General features: G+C 37.6%; 2 protein-coding genes across 2 annotated transcripts; both read right to left on the bottom strand.

Moving 5' to 3' along the window:
• Nucleotides 1-215: 215 nt before the first annotated feature.
• On the bottom strand, nt 216-2,584 carry LOC111219573 (asialoglycoprotein receptor 1-like). Its single transcript, XM_022742292.1, has 4 exons — nt 1,852-2,584; nt 889-1,040; nt 644-771; nt 216-384 (listed from the first exon to the last, which is right to left on the bottom strand). Exons 1-4 carry the CDS (start codon nt 2,582-2,584, stop codon nt 216-218), a joined length of 1,182 nt encoding a protein of 393 aa, XP_022598013.1.
• Nucleotides 2,585-10,240: 7,656 nt separating this feature from the next.
• On the bottom strand, nt 10,241-18,783 carry LOC111219582 (receptor activity-modifying protein 1-like). Its single transcript, XM_022742300.1, has 5 exons — nt 18,611-18,783; nt 18,269-18,358; nt 15,443-15,553; nt 15,010-15,163; nt 10,241-10,703 (listed from the first exon to the last, which is right to left on the bottom strand). The coding sequence occupies exons 1-5, from the start codon at nt 18,645-18,647 to the stop codon at nt 10,457-10,459; spliced, it is 639 nt and encodes a 212-aa protein (XP_022598021.1). The 5' UTR covers nt 18,648-18,783; the 3' UTR covers nt 10,241-10,456.
• Nucleotides 18,784-19,112: the final 329 nt, after the last annotated feature.

The raw sequence follows: 19,112 nt of genomic DNA on the forward strand, positions 1-19,112 counted from the left end.
ACTGTCTTTATTTCCTTTCCTTTTTTCTTTTCCTTTTCCTTTCCTTTCAATGAAATACAGGACTCTGGAGACTAAATACTGTTTTATTTTGAAAGAAAATGTGCACTGTCTCTATAACTCAGAGTTGAATATATGGCAGATATATATTCTTATGATTTCCTACAGTATACGTAGAGAATGTGTGGTTGATTTACAATATGATGTTCGTGGATTATCTAAATGTTCTTTTCACAGATCCATCTGTAAGGTTTCTTACAGGAGCCGTCCATCCAGGACTTAAGTGCATTTTCACTGGTGTCTACGTGTCCACAGTCTTCTCCTAGAGGGTCATCCAGCTTCCAGTCGTCAGGCTCAGTCGCCATCCCTGGTCTGCTCAGCCAGTACCTGCAAGAAGAATGTGAGCAGCTGTGTAACACAATAATCACAGTCATGTTTCATAGTGTTACTTAAGAAAGCCTCTTTGGTGCAGACATCCCTCATATAATTTATTGAACTGTTTCGTTGTTTACATTAAAATAACTTTTCGTTAAACTAGATTTTTTTGGCCACTTGGTGGCAGCAGAAACAGGCTGTAAATCTGTAATCACAAATCAACCTAAGGACCCTCTATAGACATTATCAGTGTCCCTGAGCTTTGACTCACTGCACATCTGAGTTAACTTTGCTGCCATCCACCCAGCGCCAGTCGTCCTCTTCCTCTGCATCAGTCATCCCGATCCACAGCCTGGTGATGGACTGCTCCAGTGCCCGGCTGGTGTCAAAAATAAAGTTCTAGAAATGGAAAAACAGATGATTCCAGATTATATTATACTTATTAACTGATTTTATTTTATTTTTTTATTAAATGTATTTGCAACTGTCACTTGTTCTCTTCCTTTTGTCCTCTACCTGTTCTTGTTCACTGTTAATGATGAGCAGGTCGCCCCCTTGTGTCCTGCACCAGGCTCTGCTGGAGCTCCAGCTAAGCATGCGAGAGGAGAAGTAGTAGCACTTTGTTTCTAACAGTCTCCAGCTGTCCGGACACTTTTTGCAAATCCGCTCTGTGGAGAAAGATGAAGAAAGTCACACTTCAGTTGAAACAAATGTGTATTGGTGAAGCAGTTGTCCTTTTTGTTATCAAAGCAGACCTTACATTGTACATTTCATCCCACCTTCACTGTTATACATTTTTATTACTGGTTACACCAAGACACATTCTTTACATGCTTGCATTGGCCAGTAAAGATAGATTCAGATTTGCAAGCCTATTTGTCAGCAATCAATAAATGGATGAGCAATAACTTTTCAAAGCTGAACCTGGAAAAGAGATTTTTTTTTAGTTGATAGTTTTTTAGTTGGCCAAAAAGCCAAATTAGAGATGCTGTTTGAGAAGCTCAGTAATCTGGGCATTCAGGTTGAATTGGAAACGACAAGCCTGAATTTTAAACATCATATAAACTAGTACGGTCATTTTTTTTAAAAGTGAAATTTCAAACATAAAACAGAACAGGATATCATTTAACGTAGAATTTTGTATCCATTATTTATTTATTGAATTTTTATCTTATCTACTCATCAGTTGCTGAAAACACTAATAAATGATTCCTCCTGCTTGAGCAACATTTGCTGAAAACCAGTTGTTTTAGCTATAATGAAACTATTGTCACTATTTGTGACCTGTTTTTAAAGATTTCATCTTCAGTAGGAACTAATGGGCTTGAGGAAATTGAAAACTGCTGAAAGATTAAATAATTCATTGTTGGTTTTGGTAAACCTAAACTCAGGTGTATTAATGGAAAAATGTGCCTCTACACTGTGATTTTAATTTCATCAAAGCTTCTTTTAACATTTAAAAGTATAAATTCTATGTACCTTTGGTCTTCTGATTGACCACAGGGCAGTAGAGGTCTAAAGCGTGGTAGGCCTCCTTTACTGACTGTACATCTGCCATCATCTGCACCATCTCCCTTGTCCTGTTTCCCTCCTGCTCCGCTGCTTCCTGCCTTCCTTTCACCAGCACTGTGCTCAGGTTCTGGTTTTGTTCTTGAAGCTGTGTCACTTCCCTCTGAAGCTTCTCATAGTCGTCCTTCGAAAAAACTCCACTCTTTTCGCTCAGATTTTGAATTTCTCCTTGAAACCTGTCATTGATTTCCATAAGCTCCTGGTTCTTCTCCTTCACTTGAAGCAGCTCATCCCTCAGGAGGCTGTTTGTCTCAGAGAGCCGTTGTTTCTCCTCCTGCAGCTGCGTGTTGGAGCTGACCAGATGTTTGATGGTTTCAGACATGTTCAGCTTCTTTTCCTCTTGCTCAGACGTGTACTGGACCAGTTGTTTGTGTTCTTGTGTGAGCTGTGTGTTTGTATAGGTCAGATTCTCAATTTGCTCCATTAACTCACTGCTTTCCAAACTCAGAGCGAGATTCATGGACTTGAGTTGAGCTGAAGTCCTGTTGAGAAGTTTGTTCTGTTCATCCAGCCGGCCACTGTGCTCCTTTAAGAGTTCATTGTCTTTTCTCAGGTCATTTTTTACTTTAGTAAGCGTGAGGTAGCTGTCACTCATATTCTGGTAATCAAAGAGACTCTTCCATTTTGGCTTGTGTCTGACCATTAGTATCTGAAAGTTAAAGACAAAGAATAATTACCTCAAAACAAAAGACAATGTGTTTCTAAAGGTAACTGCAGCACTGATAACTGTTTGTAATGAGATGATTTTGTTTTTGATTTATAAAACACACATTATACTGAAAAGATTAGTTTATTAAATAGGCTTTTTGGTATTTTTCCAGGAGCGAGAGGAACAGAGCGATATCTTCTCATGTGAGTCAGTTCAGGGACTGTTTGCTTAAAGAAGTGCACTGACAGATGCGGTCAGAGAAGGACAATTGGTCATCAAACATGACACCCAGGTTTCTTGCGACCTTGGTTGGGATAAGGGATGAAGTACCAATTTTGATATTGATATCGTGATGAAGAGACTGATTGGTTGGGATGACTAGGAGTTCAGTCTTAGAGAGATTTAGTTTACAGTGGCGTTATTTAATCTATGCAGATATGTTGGAGAGAAAGTGGGGTCATCTGGTGGGACCCTAAAGTTATAGTTGGGTGTCGTCTGCATGTCAGTGATATGAGAAGCCATGCAAGTGGATGATTGGACCCAGGGAGGTGGTGTATATTGCAAAGAGGACGGGCCCAGAACCAATCTTTGGGGCACTCCAGAAGGGAGGGGACGGGATAAGGATGTTTGTCCTTGCTATGACACATTGAAGGAGCGCCAAGTGAGAGAGGACTCAAACCAAGAAAGCACTTTGCCTGAGATGCCCATATGAACATAAATAAACATTTCACAAGATGTTGAACTGTTTCAAAATTCAGTTCCGTGGTCACTTACTTTGGCTAATCTGTACTTTGAGCTTCAGTAACTTGTACTTACACAGGACAGAAAGTGCTGCACACGTCACAAGCAGCAACAAACAGAGTGTTGAGAGACCGACCACTGGACAGAGGCAGTGACAGGTCAGGTTTTTTCTGGTCGGAAGGCAAACTGAGGCTAAAACAAACAAATAACAAACACATTATTATTATTATCATTATCATTATTATTATTATTATTTCCATTATTATTATTATTATTATTATTAGTAGTAGTAGTAGTAGTAGTAGTAGTAGTAGTAGTAGTAGTAGCAGTTGTACAGTACCCAGTACAGAATTTAATCAATGGATTGTTGTTACAGTTTTTTTTTACAATTACTAAATCACACTTCTCTACACTGAGTTCACTTTTTCAACACAGTTGTATTCAGCCTAGTGCATCAGTTGATCTCACTCACTTTACATTAATCATTGCATTATATTTAGCATAAACCAAGGCTCCATTAAGACAAAAACAAGTGCTTTTCTTTATTATCTGGATTGTGCTTCTTCACAGTTTATGTCAGAGAATGAATCAGGAAGGCTGCAATATTTCCTCTGTAATTATACAGCAAGAAAAAGGTTGTTCACAACATGTTTTTTTTTTCTGTAGGTTCCCAGTATTCACAAAAATATTAATTTATTTCTCCTTTCCTCTACAGTGCCCAGCTGTTATTCGCTTATTTTTGTTTCTTCTACTGTTTCTACATTTAAGTTTCAGTTCAGTATTTTATTTGTTCCTAATTCACACAATGAAATTACACTGTGAATCACTGTATTATAAAGTGTAAACCATTTTTTCCGTTTCCTCTTGCCGTATTCTTTCTGGTCTCAAGACCCAGTTGCTCATTTGTAGAAAGTTATTGAAACAAGCTGATTTCAGTTGGAAACAGGTTGAAATATTGTCAATTGTCGTTCTTAAAAACATGGATTTTAGGACATTACAAACAGAAGTTAGGTGATAAAATAGAAAATTTTGAAGTGAAGTTCTGAAGTTATATTACTTACATATTTCCTGCTCCTGTTTAGCTGAAGTCCCTGAGATTGTTCCTTGTGTTGGGTTGTTAATCCGGGGGAGCCACTGATGACCAACCATTGTACCTGTGCAGCAGAGTAAACCTGTTTTTACCAACTCTCCTAATGTCAGGAGCACCTGGACAGTGATTAAACATAAGAATTAAAAAACGTACCATTGTGTTTGGGTTATTTCTACCTCACATATGGAGGTTTTGTTTGTCTGAGCATGAGATCCATTAAAAAACAAAACTGCCCTACTTGCTCTAAACCAGCCCACACATCTTCAGATGGACAGATTCTGTTCTGTGTGTAGACATCAAACATTTACACCAATACAGAAAAACTCTTTTAAAGTTTTTTCAACCCAACACTCAGTGTTTCTGTGGTTTTCCTGTTATGTATCATAAAAGACTCTCTCTATAGCATCATCTGGGCCACAGTCTGACAGTTTGAGCACTTTTTCTGACATTCATCTGACAATTGTATTTGCATATTAAGATTTTACACTACACTCAAAACATATAATCGTCTTATAAAATATGATGCATTGTTGTGAAAAAAACATCTAAACAGTGTATGAAGTCTTCAAAATGAGCTCCATCCATGTGCATCAGTAATCACAATCATTCAAGAACTGTATTTAACTACAATGGTAGTAGTAGTTTAAGTAGTTTAATCTAGTATTTCCATTTCATGCAGGTTCATATCTAATAACATTCACAGGAAAGTATTACACTTTTTACTCCATTACATTTACAGTATCTCTCAGCTTTGAGGCTCAGTATTGTACATATTTAATATAATATAATTAACATAATTAATAATTTTCCTTCCTTCCTACATATCACCAGCCTATAAAGTATAGTGCATTATTATAGATTATTGGTAGCCTAATAATAATCCCATACTATAGTATAATACAGTACAATCAGGGAGTTATCTATTGCCTCATGAGTACTTTTACTTTTGATATTTAAAGTACATGTTGTTGCTAATACTTTTCTACTTCTACTTACTTAAAAAATGTAGGAGAGACTGGGGATGGTTGTAACACTGGTCAGTTGTAACACTTCCAATTTCTCCAATCAAGAACAAGTAAGAATCACCTGATTCACTCTATACCTGCCCCATTTAGGCCTTATCCCACATGAGAGGAAGTAGCACCTTGTGACAGACACAGACTATTATAGAAGGAAAAAAACTAATCTAGAGGTAAGAAAGTATTCATATTTTACTACAAACACACACACACACACACACACACACACACACACACACACACACACACACACACACACACCAATTATGTTAAAAAGTGATTTAAGTGTTGAATAAAAAGCTTCAATATCAAGGTTTTGTCATAATCCTTATATCATAATGTTATATTTTACAACTAACTGGGACTATGAGGTGAATTGTAACATTTCACTCCTTGTGTTTGAGAATAACCCACAGACATTTTCTGTTTGTGTTGCAGGCTGTGATGGTTCCTGCCTAAGTGTAGCTGTCGTGGACAGTTACTGTGCTTTTAACACCTACATCATTTAACAGCAGACACATGGAACTAGTTTGTGTTACATTTTGAACACACTGGCTTAAAAGATACGGACAGAAATGTCAAAAATGTTACAACCATTCCCACTCTTTACTACTTGTATTTTCATGTTGTTCCTTTAAGAAAAAAGATTCAAATACTTCCTCCACTGCTACATTTAAAGCTTCATACAGAAACATAAAAAACCACTGCTGACATCAGGACTTACCTCAGATAATATCAATCCCAGTGTGTTGTCATCTGTGACCTGTGTGTTCTTAAACTGTCTTTAAAACCCCAGATGGCTGTTTCATAGCAGATGCACCAGGTCTGGACTACCAGGACTACCGGACTCCTTTATAACCCTCTGATCCCCTGCTGCTCCACTTCAAACAGGTGGAGATACTGTAATAATGGCCTCTTTGTGTTTGATGTTACCTTATCTGTCCCGAAACAATGGTCACTGAGGGTACGATTGTATGTCAGTGTTTTGGCTTCTCACTCATAGGGTTAATGATCTGTTTGATGTTTGTAGGTGGAGATCTTTTAAAAGCTTGGACAAATGTAAGAATGAGAACAGCCTTTAAATAGAAACAAAGTGCCACAGTTTGTGCACACATGCTGTAGTGTCTCATCTGAAGCAGTAGGTGGCAGCGTGTCCTCTGGCACAGTGCAGTTTGCTGTAGGATTGCTGCAGTGTGGCATAAAATTTACAATAAATGACCACTTTATTAAGTACACCCATAAAATCTAATGCAATTCTAAACAGCAGCTCCATAAATTCAACCTTTAAAAAAATAATAACATTCAAAAAACATGTTTATTACTGAGGTTGTCATTTGCAGTGGTGTTGAAGCGGGCTGCATTATTTTGAGTTTCTAATGTTTTTTTTTTTTTGTTTGTTTGTTTTTTTTCCCAAACATGAGAGGGGCAGAATATTACAAACACATATTAATATAATGTAGTCTGGTACAACATGACCTCAATAATAAACATATATAACTAACACATCACATGTTGATCATTTTAAAAGCAAACTCGAGATCTACCTTTTTAGTCTGGCTTTTCATTGAATGTTATTTATTTCATATGTTTTAAACTTTTTTATTGGTTTGTTCTTTTATTCTGTTTTTATTTTCTGGATTATTTTTTCTTTTACAATTTTTTTTTACGATTGCGTACACACAAAAATCAAATATAATACACAGATTTTGAAACTCGATACACAAGGAGCAAAATGTCAGCCCAGACTTGCAAAACTATACACACATTCTCGGCCTCACACTTTTTGAAAAACACCAAACACACTTCTCTACATTAGACACATCATTTCAAAAGTGAAAGCCTTTGTGTGTTAACTGCTAAACGCTGCCACTGAAACACAACACTCAGTTAGCAATCACCTGAACTCAGAATGTACATGTGAAGACACATGTAACCAATCAGACCACACAGAGATCACAGCTCGATCACCATAAATATAAGTCAGGTTTGCTCTTTGGTGTGAACAACAATGGAGGACAATCTTTGGAAAGAATTAGAGGAAGAGGTGTTCCAGTAAGAGAAGGAAGAGCAACAGGAGAAATGGGAGGAGGAGAAGGGACAAGAGGAAAAAGAGGCAGACCAGAAAGAGGAAGAGGTGAAGGAGGACAGGAAATAGCGGGAGGACGGGTCAGCGGAAATAGGACGATTCTTCCAGATGAGATCAGAGACAAGATAGACAGTGACTGCAATACTGTGTAGGTCTACTGCAATTTACAGTACAGTATGTTCATATCACAATGTGGTCAAATGTATGTGGACACCCCTCTCCACATCCAGTGCTTTTTGTCTGGGCCTGTTTTTGTTGGGCTGGTTCTCATGCTTTGGTTTAGGCCCCTTAATTCAACTGGAGAATTACCATGATATTTGATTGTGATTCCAAACCTGTGGGTCATTCTTTTCTCTTTATAGATCTCTAAAAATGATCACCAGAAAAATAAAAATCTTGAACTGGTCTCCTTCTGTAGACGTGTGCAGAGAGTGGTCACAAGTAGGAATTGCTTCATTTTGAGGGGCAAAAAAACAGAAAAAGGTTTCACACAATGGTGTGTTTCCAACTTTGTGGCAACAGTTTGTGTTTGTCCCTTTCCTGTTTTTTGACATGACAGTGTCCCTGCGCATAAAGAAAAGGTTTTCCCGGGTTGAAGTGGAAGAGCTAGGGACACTGAGAGCCAGACCTTATAGCTAATCTCTACAGGTGTGAGACTTTCAACAACCCCATCATATGGATGTAATGTTTGGTTTTCTACAGACTTTTGGAAAACAAGAGCACTGTGATTGCGTTATACTTGACAAAGAAAGCCCACACATACACACAAAATACACCCGAGACAAGATGCTCCTACAATCTGGGATGTTTATTACATTCAACGGTGAGATATTTGTGATACAGTAAAATGTCAAACATGCTGCTATCAGCAGAACATGTAGTGTCAACAGAGGCCGCGAGATAAGACAAACAATGCTCTGTCTCTGCAGGGAGAATCACCCCCTGTGTCTGCAGAGGTCTGTTAAAAAAAAAAAGGTGTTGTCACTTCAGTGATATATGTGAGGAAGGAAATACAGACCATGATTGTGTTAACAGCCACTACCTCTTGTTTGTGTAACAACACATAGGGTTAATCAAATCTGAGCCAATATGTTCAATAATCAGTGGGTACCTTTAAATCAATAACCACCAATAACAAAAGCAAATAAATTGTTAAATGAAAACAGATGTGTTTGAATGGAGCTTTGTCGGTCTGCTGTGTCAATTTTCTCACTATAAAATTGTGTCTTGGCACAAACAGGATTTTAAAAAAAAGGGAAAATGTGGTTTACATTGTCCTGGCTGAAGCAAACTGTGTATGTGTGTGTGTGTGTGTGTGTGTCTGTGTGTGTGTGTGTCATTCCAGCGCATACAGAGGACAAGCAAAGGTGGTGTGAGTGAGACTCTGTGCTAATGTTTCCTCCTCCTCCCCTTCTTTTCTTCAGCACCATTTACGACCCAGCAGCATCACATGGCTTAGAGATTAGAGAGCATTTCTACACTTGTGAGGACTCTGACATCTCAACTAAGCATTATTCTAACATTAACTTCAAACCAACTTTTAAGCCCTAAACAGAACTGGACAAAATATTCACACACACGCACAGAAACACACAGTGCTGCCAGGAACCACAGCGATGGTTGCTGCGTTTTCTTTGTTTCCTGTAACTCACAATGCATGCTGCTTGTGGTTTTGCTTGGATATCCCCTAGGGGATAAATAAAGTATCTATCTATCTATCTATCTATCTATCTATCTATCTATCTATCTATCTATCTATCTATCTATCTATCTATCTATCTATCTATCTATCTATCTAAAATATTACATCAGTGCCAAATACAAACCATGTGTCAATTAAACTCATTACTGTACAACAAGGGGATTGTTATAATACAGACTTTATTATAACGTGCACTGTGAAATTGTTAGGAAATTCAAATTCTGTATAAAAAGATGTACGTAAAATGTTGATGTAGGTGTAGAGCCCCATTAATGAAATTGCGTTTCTGTATCAGTCTCCATTTAAGCTATATTATATTGTGAAATAAACACTGTACATAACATATTCCAGACTTTTATTTATTTTTTATACTTTATTTTATATTTTTACCTATTAATATATTTCACAATATCATATATTTCAGTGAGTGAAAGATGTGATTCATCCAGCCTTACCAAGCAGTATGTAAAGTATATTTTCCCCCTTCCAAATCTGAGTGCTTCAACATACTTTAGACAATAGAGTTCTTTCAGCATTTTGGCAACAGTTTGAGTTTGGCTCTTTCCTGCTTCCTGTGCACACATTCAGGTCTATAAATACATGGTTTACCCAGTGTAGTGTGGAAGAACTTCACTGGCCTGCATAGAGTCCTGACCACAACCCCCATCTGGACTGGAACATCGACTGGTAAACGTCAGTGGTGGAAAGCCCTCACAGCAGCAGATTAATCTCCATGGTTTTGAAATGACATACTGAACAATCACATCAGGGTGTCCACATACTTTTGGCCATGTAGTGTGCAAAGTGCCTGCTGATGTCTGCGGGTTAAAGACCTCAGACTGCACCAAATATCAAAAATTGTGCCTTTTTAATGTTTATCTGAACTTGTCCAGTTTCCTTCTCCCTGTTCATTAAAATTCAAATAAAAGAACTATTTCCTCACATTCACATTCATTTCTTATACAGTACAGAGCCTTTCTGACTCCCCTGGACGTATTCATATGTATATACCATATTGTACTTAAAGGAATAGTTTAACATTTTCAGAAATATGCTCCCTGACTTTGTGATGGAGACTTAGATAAGACGACTGATACCACTCAATAATTGTTTATAATTCTAAGTTGTTGTTTATGGGTTTTATCCTGTAAAAATATATTGAAGCATATTCTCCTATATATTCTATATGTAGTGTTGAGGTATATTGTAGGTGCGAGTCTAACATGACTCACTCTTGGACTTTACTTTTCCAAACCACCAGATAAACCAGGATGGGGATGAGGCTCACAGGGATGAGCGTGAGGGCCATCACCAGCCCGTGAGGCGCGTCCTCAAGTGGGAGCTCGTCACTGGTGCAGTTCTGGAAGTAGTAGGAGTGGATGTGGAGGAAGAAGTCTTGAGTGTCGGGGTTTGGATAGTAGCAGCCGACCAAACCAGACAGCTTCTCCAAACAATATGTTACTTCACTGTATGGTCTGTAATGGAGGAAGAAACCACTGTGTTACTGGTGAGTCCAGACACAGTAAGGACATGATAATCATTTCATACAAAGGCGTTGTTTTTGTGAAACCGAACACCTCACTTTTGGAGTGAAACCCTTTAGATGGACTGTGAAACACTCAAAAACAGTGTGGCTCATCTGCCTGTAATTAAAACTGAGACTTGTGGTTAAACCATTTCAGGTTTTAACAAAAACTTAGCAGAAATGATTGAGGCTGCGGAAGGGTGGGCTGGAGGAAGAGACCCTCACACACATTTGAAGCTGCACTTACTCTGTGGTGGTAGAGGCACAGACTCAGGCTGCAGCATTGTCTTTCACACATTCTCAGCTTTTGACAGCTTCACCATTTACAGTTTTTTTCAGTTGCTAACAAGCGTTTGTCCAACCAGTTGTCACATTGTCAAAACTCTAAACACAATTAGCACAGCATCGTTTTGTGGCCATACCATTCACACATTTCATGTCGTTTTCACACAATATGCAGTCAGTGAACACATTTCCACAATGCTTACATTTTCTTAACAGACAAGCTATACCTCCCAACAAAATTATGGATTGTTTTTGTATTATTTACGAATGTTGACACACAACATCCCACAATAGCAAAAACAATATTCCAAACCTTAGATACAGTATAAAAACCTCTGCTTCTGCAATGATATCAGTTCAAAAACAATATATCTCAGCTGATAATAAACAAACAATTGAATAATTGACACACAGCTGATTTATGTTGGGTAAACTGGGCCAACCACAGCTGATTCCAGTCCGGCTTAGACTCAGTGGCAGGGGTTATTCTTTTTTCTATTACATTGACACTTATACAGTAAAAGGAGGACTTTGAGGAGTGATGTTTTTGGAAACAGAAACAGAAAAAGACAAACACTGTAATGTCTGGATGAGGAAGAGTAAGAGCAAGGGGCCCAGGGAGAAGAGCAGGCCCAGTGAGAGATGCAGTGAGAGGAGCAGGTGCAGTGAGAGATGCAGTGAGAGGAGCAGTGAGAGGAGCAGTGAGAGGTGCAGGAGCAGTGAGAGATGCAGTGAGAGGAGCAGTGAGAGGAGCAGTGAGAGGTGCAGGAGCAGTGAGAGATGCAGTGAGAGGAGCAGTGAGAGGAGCAGTGAGAGGTGCAGGAGCAGTGAGAGATGCAGTGAGAGGAGCAGTGAGAGGAGCAGTGAGAGGTGCAGGAGCAGTGAGAGATGCAGTGAGAGGAGCAGGTGCAGTGAGAGGAGCAGGGCCAGGGAGAAGATCAGGCCCAAGGAGAGGGCAAGGTAGAGGTGTAAGAATGCGTTGTGGTGGCATTCCAAGGGCTGCAAGAACAGTAGTCAGTGATGAAATTCGTGCCACTATCATTGACCATGTAATCAACCACGGTCTTTCACTAAGAGAGGCTGGTGAAAGAGTGCTCCTGTAGTAAACAGTAAAGGAAAAAAAAACTGATTTGCTTTTTACTGGAATGCTTTTGAATGTGAACATTACATGTGGACATACAGTTCCCAACCAAGAAATTTAGTGTAAAAATGGTGGATTGCATGTTTTGCATGCAAATACCTGTAAAACTGAAACTTAAAAGTCTATGCAGTTTTTGTAATGTCAACAATAGCCAGTATTTTGAAACCTGGTGTACTTTGATTGACTGCATGTAGCTTGTGAAGTGAAAACAAGTGTTATTCTTTGACAGAATAATTTCATTTTGAGTCAGATTTCCAGTGTTTTGGTAAAGTTAGTGTGTGCAGAGAAAGATGTGTTCTATTTTGAAATGAAGAGTTAGTATATATTTAACAAAATGTGTTTTTGAGAAGAAAATTATCCATTTGGCCAATTGTGTTTTGTAGGTGTGAGTCTGTGTTAAGAGTTTAGAAAAAGTATCTGAAGTATGGGTAAGCGCTTGTTAGCGATTGAAAAAAACTGTAAAAGATAAGGCTGATGATATTTTTCCTAAAACAGCCGGACATTGTAGTTTTTTTTACAGAAATAAACTCAGCAGGGAGACAGAATCTAATTTTTTGTGATTCTTTGGTTTAACTAAATTCATTATCAGTGTTGCATCAGATCATCAGATTCCTGTCAAGGGTGAGAATCTCAATAACCATGCACACAACATCACTCTTGGTTATTATTACCATACCTTGTATGTATTTTATTTTATTTATTTTTTGTAGTCTATTGATTATGTTCCTATTCTGACGCATATGTAGCCTAACTTTTTTTTGTTGTAGACTTGTGTTCTTATTGATTGATTTATTACTTAATTAATACTAATTAATTAATTAACTAAGTTATTATTTTATTCATTACATTATTATTAAATCCATTGTTATTGTTACCATCATCATCATTGTCCTTGTTGTTGCTGCACCCCTCTGGGTTGTAACGGCTGGCGAATGCGACTCTGTGTGGTCAAAAAGGGTATTGCAGAGTCTAGTCGCGCCCATTTATCACGTCACGTCAACTAAAACGAATAGGGAGCAGGTGAAGTTAATTTTGAAAACGTTATATTAAATCGTTATCATGCGGCCTTTGTCACCCGCTGCCAACTAGCGGACGGAGAGTAACTCTGGAATTAATTGTGAAGCAAACTGGTCGAACTGTGTCCTCACGACAAACGGTAGAAAATAAGTTTGATGAAACAGTCGGGAAAGTTAGCTAGGCTCGGTTAGCTTGATAATAACGGACATGGACGTTTCGCCTTGATGACAGAAAACAAACACGCACTTCGACGCCAAATGTGAGTCAGAAACAACCACTGTCTCTCTCTCTGTCTGTCTGTTTGGCTGTCTCTCTCTCTCTCTATCTGTCTGTCTGCATACTGGTTAATTTCCTAGTTTTTAAATGTCCCGCCGTGGCTTTGTCTCTGTTTAACTTGTTGCTGTTGATGTCATGGAGGTTGTACTGTATCTTGATCAGTTGTGTTACTGCTGTTTGTCTATATTAGTTCGAGTTTGACTGAAGCTTCCCGTTGACTGTGGGCTGAAAGAAGCTGCTTGTTGCCTGTTTCTTTGAAGCTGTGCTGTCTGATGAGTAATGATCTTAAATGACTAATTAATAGTGTTCCCACTCTTACTAGTTTTTTTTCTATGCCAAGCATGTCTGTAAGTCATGTATTTGATACATGCATAGGTGCTGTTTGATCAATCGATTAGTCTGTGACAGAAAATTGATCATCAACTATTTTGATAATTGTTTAATCATTTGAATCATTTTAATATACTTGCTCCTGCTCTTCAATATAATTAGTTTAGTTTTATTTGATTGCAAACTGAATATCTTTGGGATTTTGGGCAAAACTAGACATCTGAAGTCATTTTCTGGCAATTTTCTGACATTTTATAAACCAAAAATTGCAAAAAACTAAATTCATTTATTTTTCTGTCATTCAGCCTACACTTTTATCAAAAAGGGAAGGTACATTAGATGTAAATGGGATCCTGTCACCAAGTCTACAAACTAAATGTGGTTTGTGGTTGTTGTCCTCCACAAATGGAAAATTGGTACTTCCAGATGACCTGTCTGACTTGGCATCTGAACAGTTTTAGGATTAATATAACTGAGTCTGGTCTCTGTGGTATGAGTGACCCAGATTTAAGTTGTAACCTACTAACCATGTTGTCAATTCAGAAAACACTCATATTATTTGTTTTGGAAGTCAGTGACAAATTATGTTTTTTGTTGATTTATTTTCTTGTTTAATGGAGGAATCGTTTGGTCAATAAAACACCAGAGAACAGTGAAATATGTCCATCACATTTTCTTAGATCCCATGGTGTTTTTAGTCCCACAATCAAAACAAATTCAAAGACATGCAATTTGTTATAATCCACAGCCAGGAGAGGAAACAAATAAAATATTTGGTGTTTTTGCTTGAAGACTGACTCAAACAATTAATCAGATATCAATATTGTTGCTAATAATTATTTCTTATTATATCTGCCGATTGACTAATTGATTGAGTCAACCAATCGTTGCAGCTCCACGTGTTGTATTGTGTAACATCAACTCTGATTGTATCAACTGATTTACTTTCTGCAGCAGTGGAAATTTTTGATTCAGAGAAACTAATGCATTTATTTGTAATACTGCATTGCATTGCATTGCAAGATTTTAAATTTGGGCTTGGGTGTATAAATAAAACTGAACTGAGTTGACTTGAATAAGGATAGAAATTCTGTTAAAAACAACACAGGGAAATAAGAGTGTTAAAGAATTAATCAAAAGCAGAGACAAAGAAAACAGGATTGTAAAAGCAAAACACTTAATTCTGGAAATACTCAGTGTGCCGTACTTGGTAATACTTTCCAGGAGACACCAGTTGTCTGTGCTGATTGTCAGCATTTCCTTTTGAAAAGCTGCTCCACAATAGCTGTGACTGTACTGCACCAGCAGGTCCTGTTGGCAGTGTTCGTGGGGAGACCTACTTTCCTGGTCCTGAAACGTCTCTGTAAAGAAAAGGAAAAACACTTGTAAATACTTTATCCAGGGTGTTGCTGTGTAAAATGGATGAAACATTTCTTAGGTTTCCTGTGATCTGCTGCGGACAATGGACAGGGTCTTTGAGTTTACTCAGATTTCATAAAGCTGAGTTATTGGCCTGGTTGTGCATGTTTCTTAAAGTTGGCTCTTACTGATACATAACCATAGTCTGATAGTGTTTCAGCTGCATAATGAGAAATTACTTTCACACAGGAAATTTAAGACTGATAAGTATGAGTACTCACCATCATCCTCTGTGATAACTGTGGATGTTTGATTGTTCAGCAGTTCGTCTTCAATCTGGCTCTTCTCATCTCTGTACAAACTGGATGTCACGTTGCCTGGTGTCATTGTACCTGCAGGAAAAAAATGTATTCACTTTATTCAAGCAATATTCTTCATGTTTAGTGAATAAATAAGAGAATTCGTAGCTTTCACCAATTTCTTGTACTTAAAATTTACAAATGAGGTTACAGCCAAAATGATTACTCAATTAATTGACTGGATGTTCAGGAAGAGAATAACGAGCAACTATTTTGATAATCAAATAATAAAACTGGGATGGATATTTAGATGTATCATAGACAAAATGATTAATAAAAAAAATGTAATGTACTGATATTTTTCCACAGAGGGGAAAAAAGAAACATTTGTTTGATTTCATAATGCTTAAATCTGAATGATTTTGGACATAAAATATGACACCAAAAAGAACTAAAATAAGAATTTAATGAAGAGAGAAATATTCACCATTCACCAATCACCATTATCGCTAATTTTAATTTCCCTTTTTTTTTTTTTTTTTTTTTTAAGATTAATTTTATTGACATGTTTCAGCACCTTATGCTGCCTCAGGCTCTTTATGCAGGTCTCTGACCAGTATCATCGTCTGTTGTAACACGCAGTATATATGACAAATCACCTACTTATATTTATGGTTGTCACATCCAAACCTTGTCTCCTGATTTAAACTGCAACAGCAAATGTTTGTAGGAAACATAATCTCTGGCTGGTTAATGTTCAAAGGAAACAGATTTCTTTTTTCAATGAATGAATGAATGAAGCTAAATTTATTAAACGCTGTGGACTCGCCAGGAGCTGATTGAGGTGGAAACCAGGTTCACATTCAGAGTCCAGTCTGTGGTTTAGACAACAAGAGCTCCTTGCTTAAGTTTAGGCAAAGATGGTGGTTTTGGTTCAGTGTAAATACACAGGTTGAAGTAGGGGTGGGCGATATGGCAAAAATATCATATCACGATTTTTTAAAAATAAAATCACGATTTCGATTTTATCACGATCTTAAATTGGAAAAAGAAAAACAGACAATGTAGACCAAAGAACCTTTCTTAACAGATTTTATTTCAAATAGTCGCAGTTTTGCCTGCATGTGCAAACAACGTAAAGTTTAAGGTAAACAACAACAACAGTCTAATAAAGTGCACTCTTGCAAAAGTAACAGAAAGTAAAATATCAATCAAAGACATTACTGACAGTCAGTACAACAGGATTTATTTATCAAAACACTAAATAGTTTATTGAAACGCAAAAATACAAACTAAAGTGACTGTGGTTATCTCTTTTAGTGCAGCAGTTGCTAGTGCTAGTGCTTTAGGGCTTCCTCTTCAGATGATTAAACAGGTTCGTCGTGTTACCGCCCGACGTGCGAACGGTTTCTGTGCAAACTTTGCAGATTACATTTGCTTGCGCTTGTTCAGTTGCGGAAAATCCAAACCAATTCTATATAATGGAGGTGGAATTTTTTTTTAGCGACCAACACCGTTTGGCTTTCAACCATCGCTCTCCATGTGCTACCGCTACACACACAAACAAGGAGGCGGGTAGGAAAGCGCGTCACTGCCCGTAATTCACTATGATTGGTCGGTCAGGTGGACGACGTCAATACGTCTGGTGCGTCGGTGCATCAGCATAGAACTGCAATTTATAGAATGTGCCCTAGACGATCCCACGATCTCTGCAGTTTGAAAGATCGTCTTCACGTTGTAATCCTTCACGATCTAATATCGTCATATCGCCCACCCCTAGGTTGAAGTCACTGTGACTTTTCCTGGATTTAACCAGACTAAGCAGAACCATAAAAAAGTGAAATAATGTTCTGCAAGATCAGATATTTTGGCAGAAAGTACATTTTGTCACATGAATGTGGGAGACTGTAATCAGTATATTGTGCATGCAGGTTGTTTGGTTGTTTTAAAAAAGGGAAGTGCTTTAGTATACTGATATAGATCAAAACTAATGCAGTCTAATCCAATATGATCATTTTGGAAGCTGCTGTCTATGCTGTTTTTGAGCTGTGTTGCATTATACAGAGAGGTCTTTCTGACATTTAGCTGTCCCCGACTGATATAAATGTAAATGGACAAAATAATAGAAACACCTGTCAGTTTAACACATTACAATTCAACACCACTACAGCCTCTAAGATGATGATTATATTGTATTAGACTGCACTAGTTTTAGCTTGGTGGACATGATAAACTGCCTACTGAGTGTAGATGCCAGTAAATAATTCTAGGCCTTTGTTGCTACTGGTTTTCCATCATATTTTTTTCCAGTGGGAAAGGTATTAAATTTCATTCTATGTGGTATCAACAAGGTTAAAGTAAAATATTAGATTTAATTTGGTGAACACTGTGGTAGCCCTGAAAAAAGGGGAAAAGCTTTTTGATGATGATATGAAAATATTTTGGTACAAGGCCCAATGATGCCATGTCAAAACATTCCAAATACCAGCAGAGCAGAAAATAATTCAGTCATTTTAAAAGCAGAAATAGCTGCCAAATATTCACAGATTTCAGGAAGATCTGCTGCTTATCTCTGTCATATATCATTCTAAATTAGACATTTGAAGATGTCACCTTTTGGCTCTGCCAAGTTATGATGGGCATTTCCTGACTAAACAATTAATCGATAATAAAAATTAATTGTTAGTTGCAGACCTAAACACCAATATGAGCAACTGAAATTGAATTACGCAACAATTTTGATAATTGATTAATTGTTAGTCATTTTTTTTTAAAGTTCACTGTCTCCAGCTTCTGTAAATAACTTACTGTTATACTTGGTGGACACAGTGAATGTTTGGTTCCTCTCAACTTTGCCCAACTCTTCTGTCATGTTGGCTGTCTGTGATTCCTCAATACCTGAATACACACATTAAAAATAAGCTCTTTAACATTACATTTTAAAATTCCAGTCCATTTTAAAAGAAAGACTTTCACACCAGCTTTTTGATTGCTGCTCCAAAAATGTAGAACAATGGACGCTCATGGAACCATGCAGGAAACCCAAAAAGGAAAAAAAAATCAAAACAGGAAATTCCAAGAGAAAAGAGTAAAACATTAACCTAAAGCCCATGTAAAAAGAAATGTATGTGTGTGAAGTCAGATAAATACCTATGATGAGGAGAAGGAAGAGCAGGTACAGGATCATGGTGGACAGCGACGAGGGGAGCAGCAGTAACCTGCGAGGCTGGTCTGTGACCTTAGATGTAATAATGAAGCTCAAGTCCTGAGAGCTGACTGGAAGGAAGCCCAGCCCTCTTAATCTCAGCACTGTTGACTGTGTGTGTGCACGCACGAGTGAGAGTGTTCGTGCTCCAGTGACGGTGAAATATACCAGATAAACAGGATGAGGGAGGGGAACAGATAATCACTAATGAATGTGTGAAGATGGAGGATGAAGAAAGAGAAAGGAGGAGCAAATTTGGGTTAATGATTATTTTAATTATCAATGAATCTTCAGAGCATTGTTTTTGATTTATCATTTGGCCTGAAAAATGTCACAAAATTTTTATCTTAAAAATTCCCTAAACCTTAAAATTCCTTGCTCATTTACTAAAATCATTTCTAGTTAATTTTCTGGTGATTGATTTAGAATAAATAGATTTTATGTTTC

The sequence above is a fragment of the Seriola dumerili genome, unplaced genomic scaffold, assembly GCF_002260705.1.
Source record: "Seriola dumerili isolate Sdu_G_001 unplaced genomic scaffold, Sdu_1.0 BDQW01000068.1, whole genome shotgun sequence".
In the NCBI taxonomy this organism is placed as follows: domain Eukaryota; kingdom Metazoa; phylum Chordata; class Actinopteri; order Carangiformes; family Carangidae; genus Seriola; species Seriola dumerili.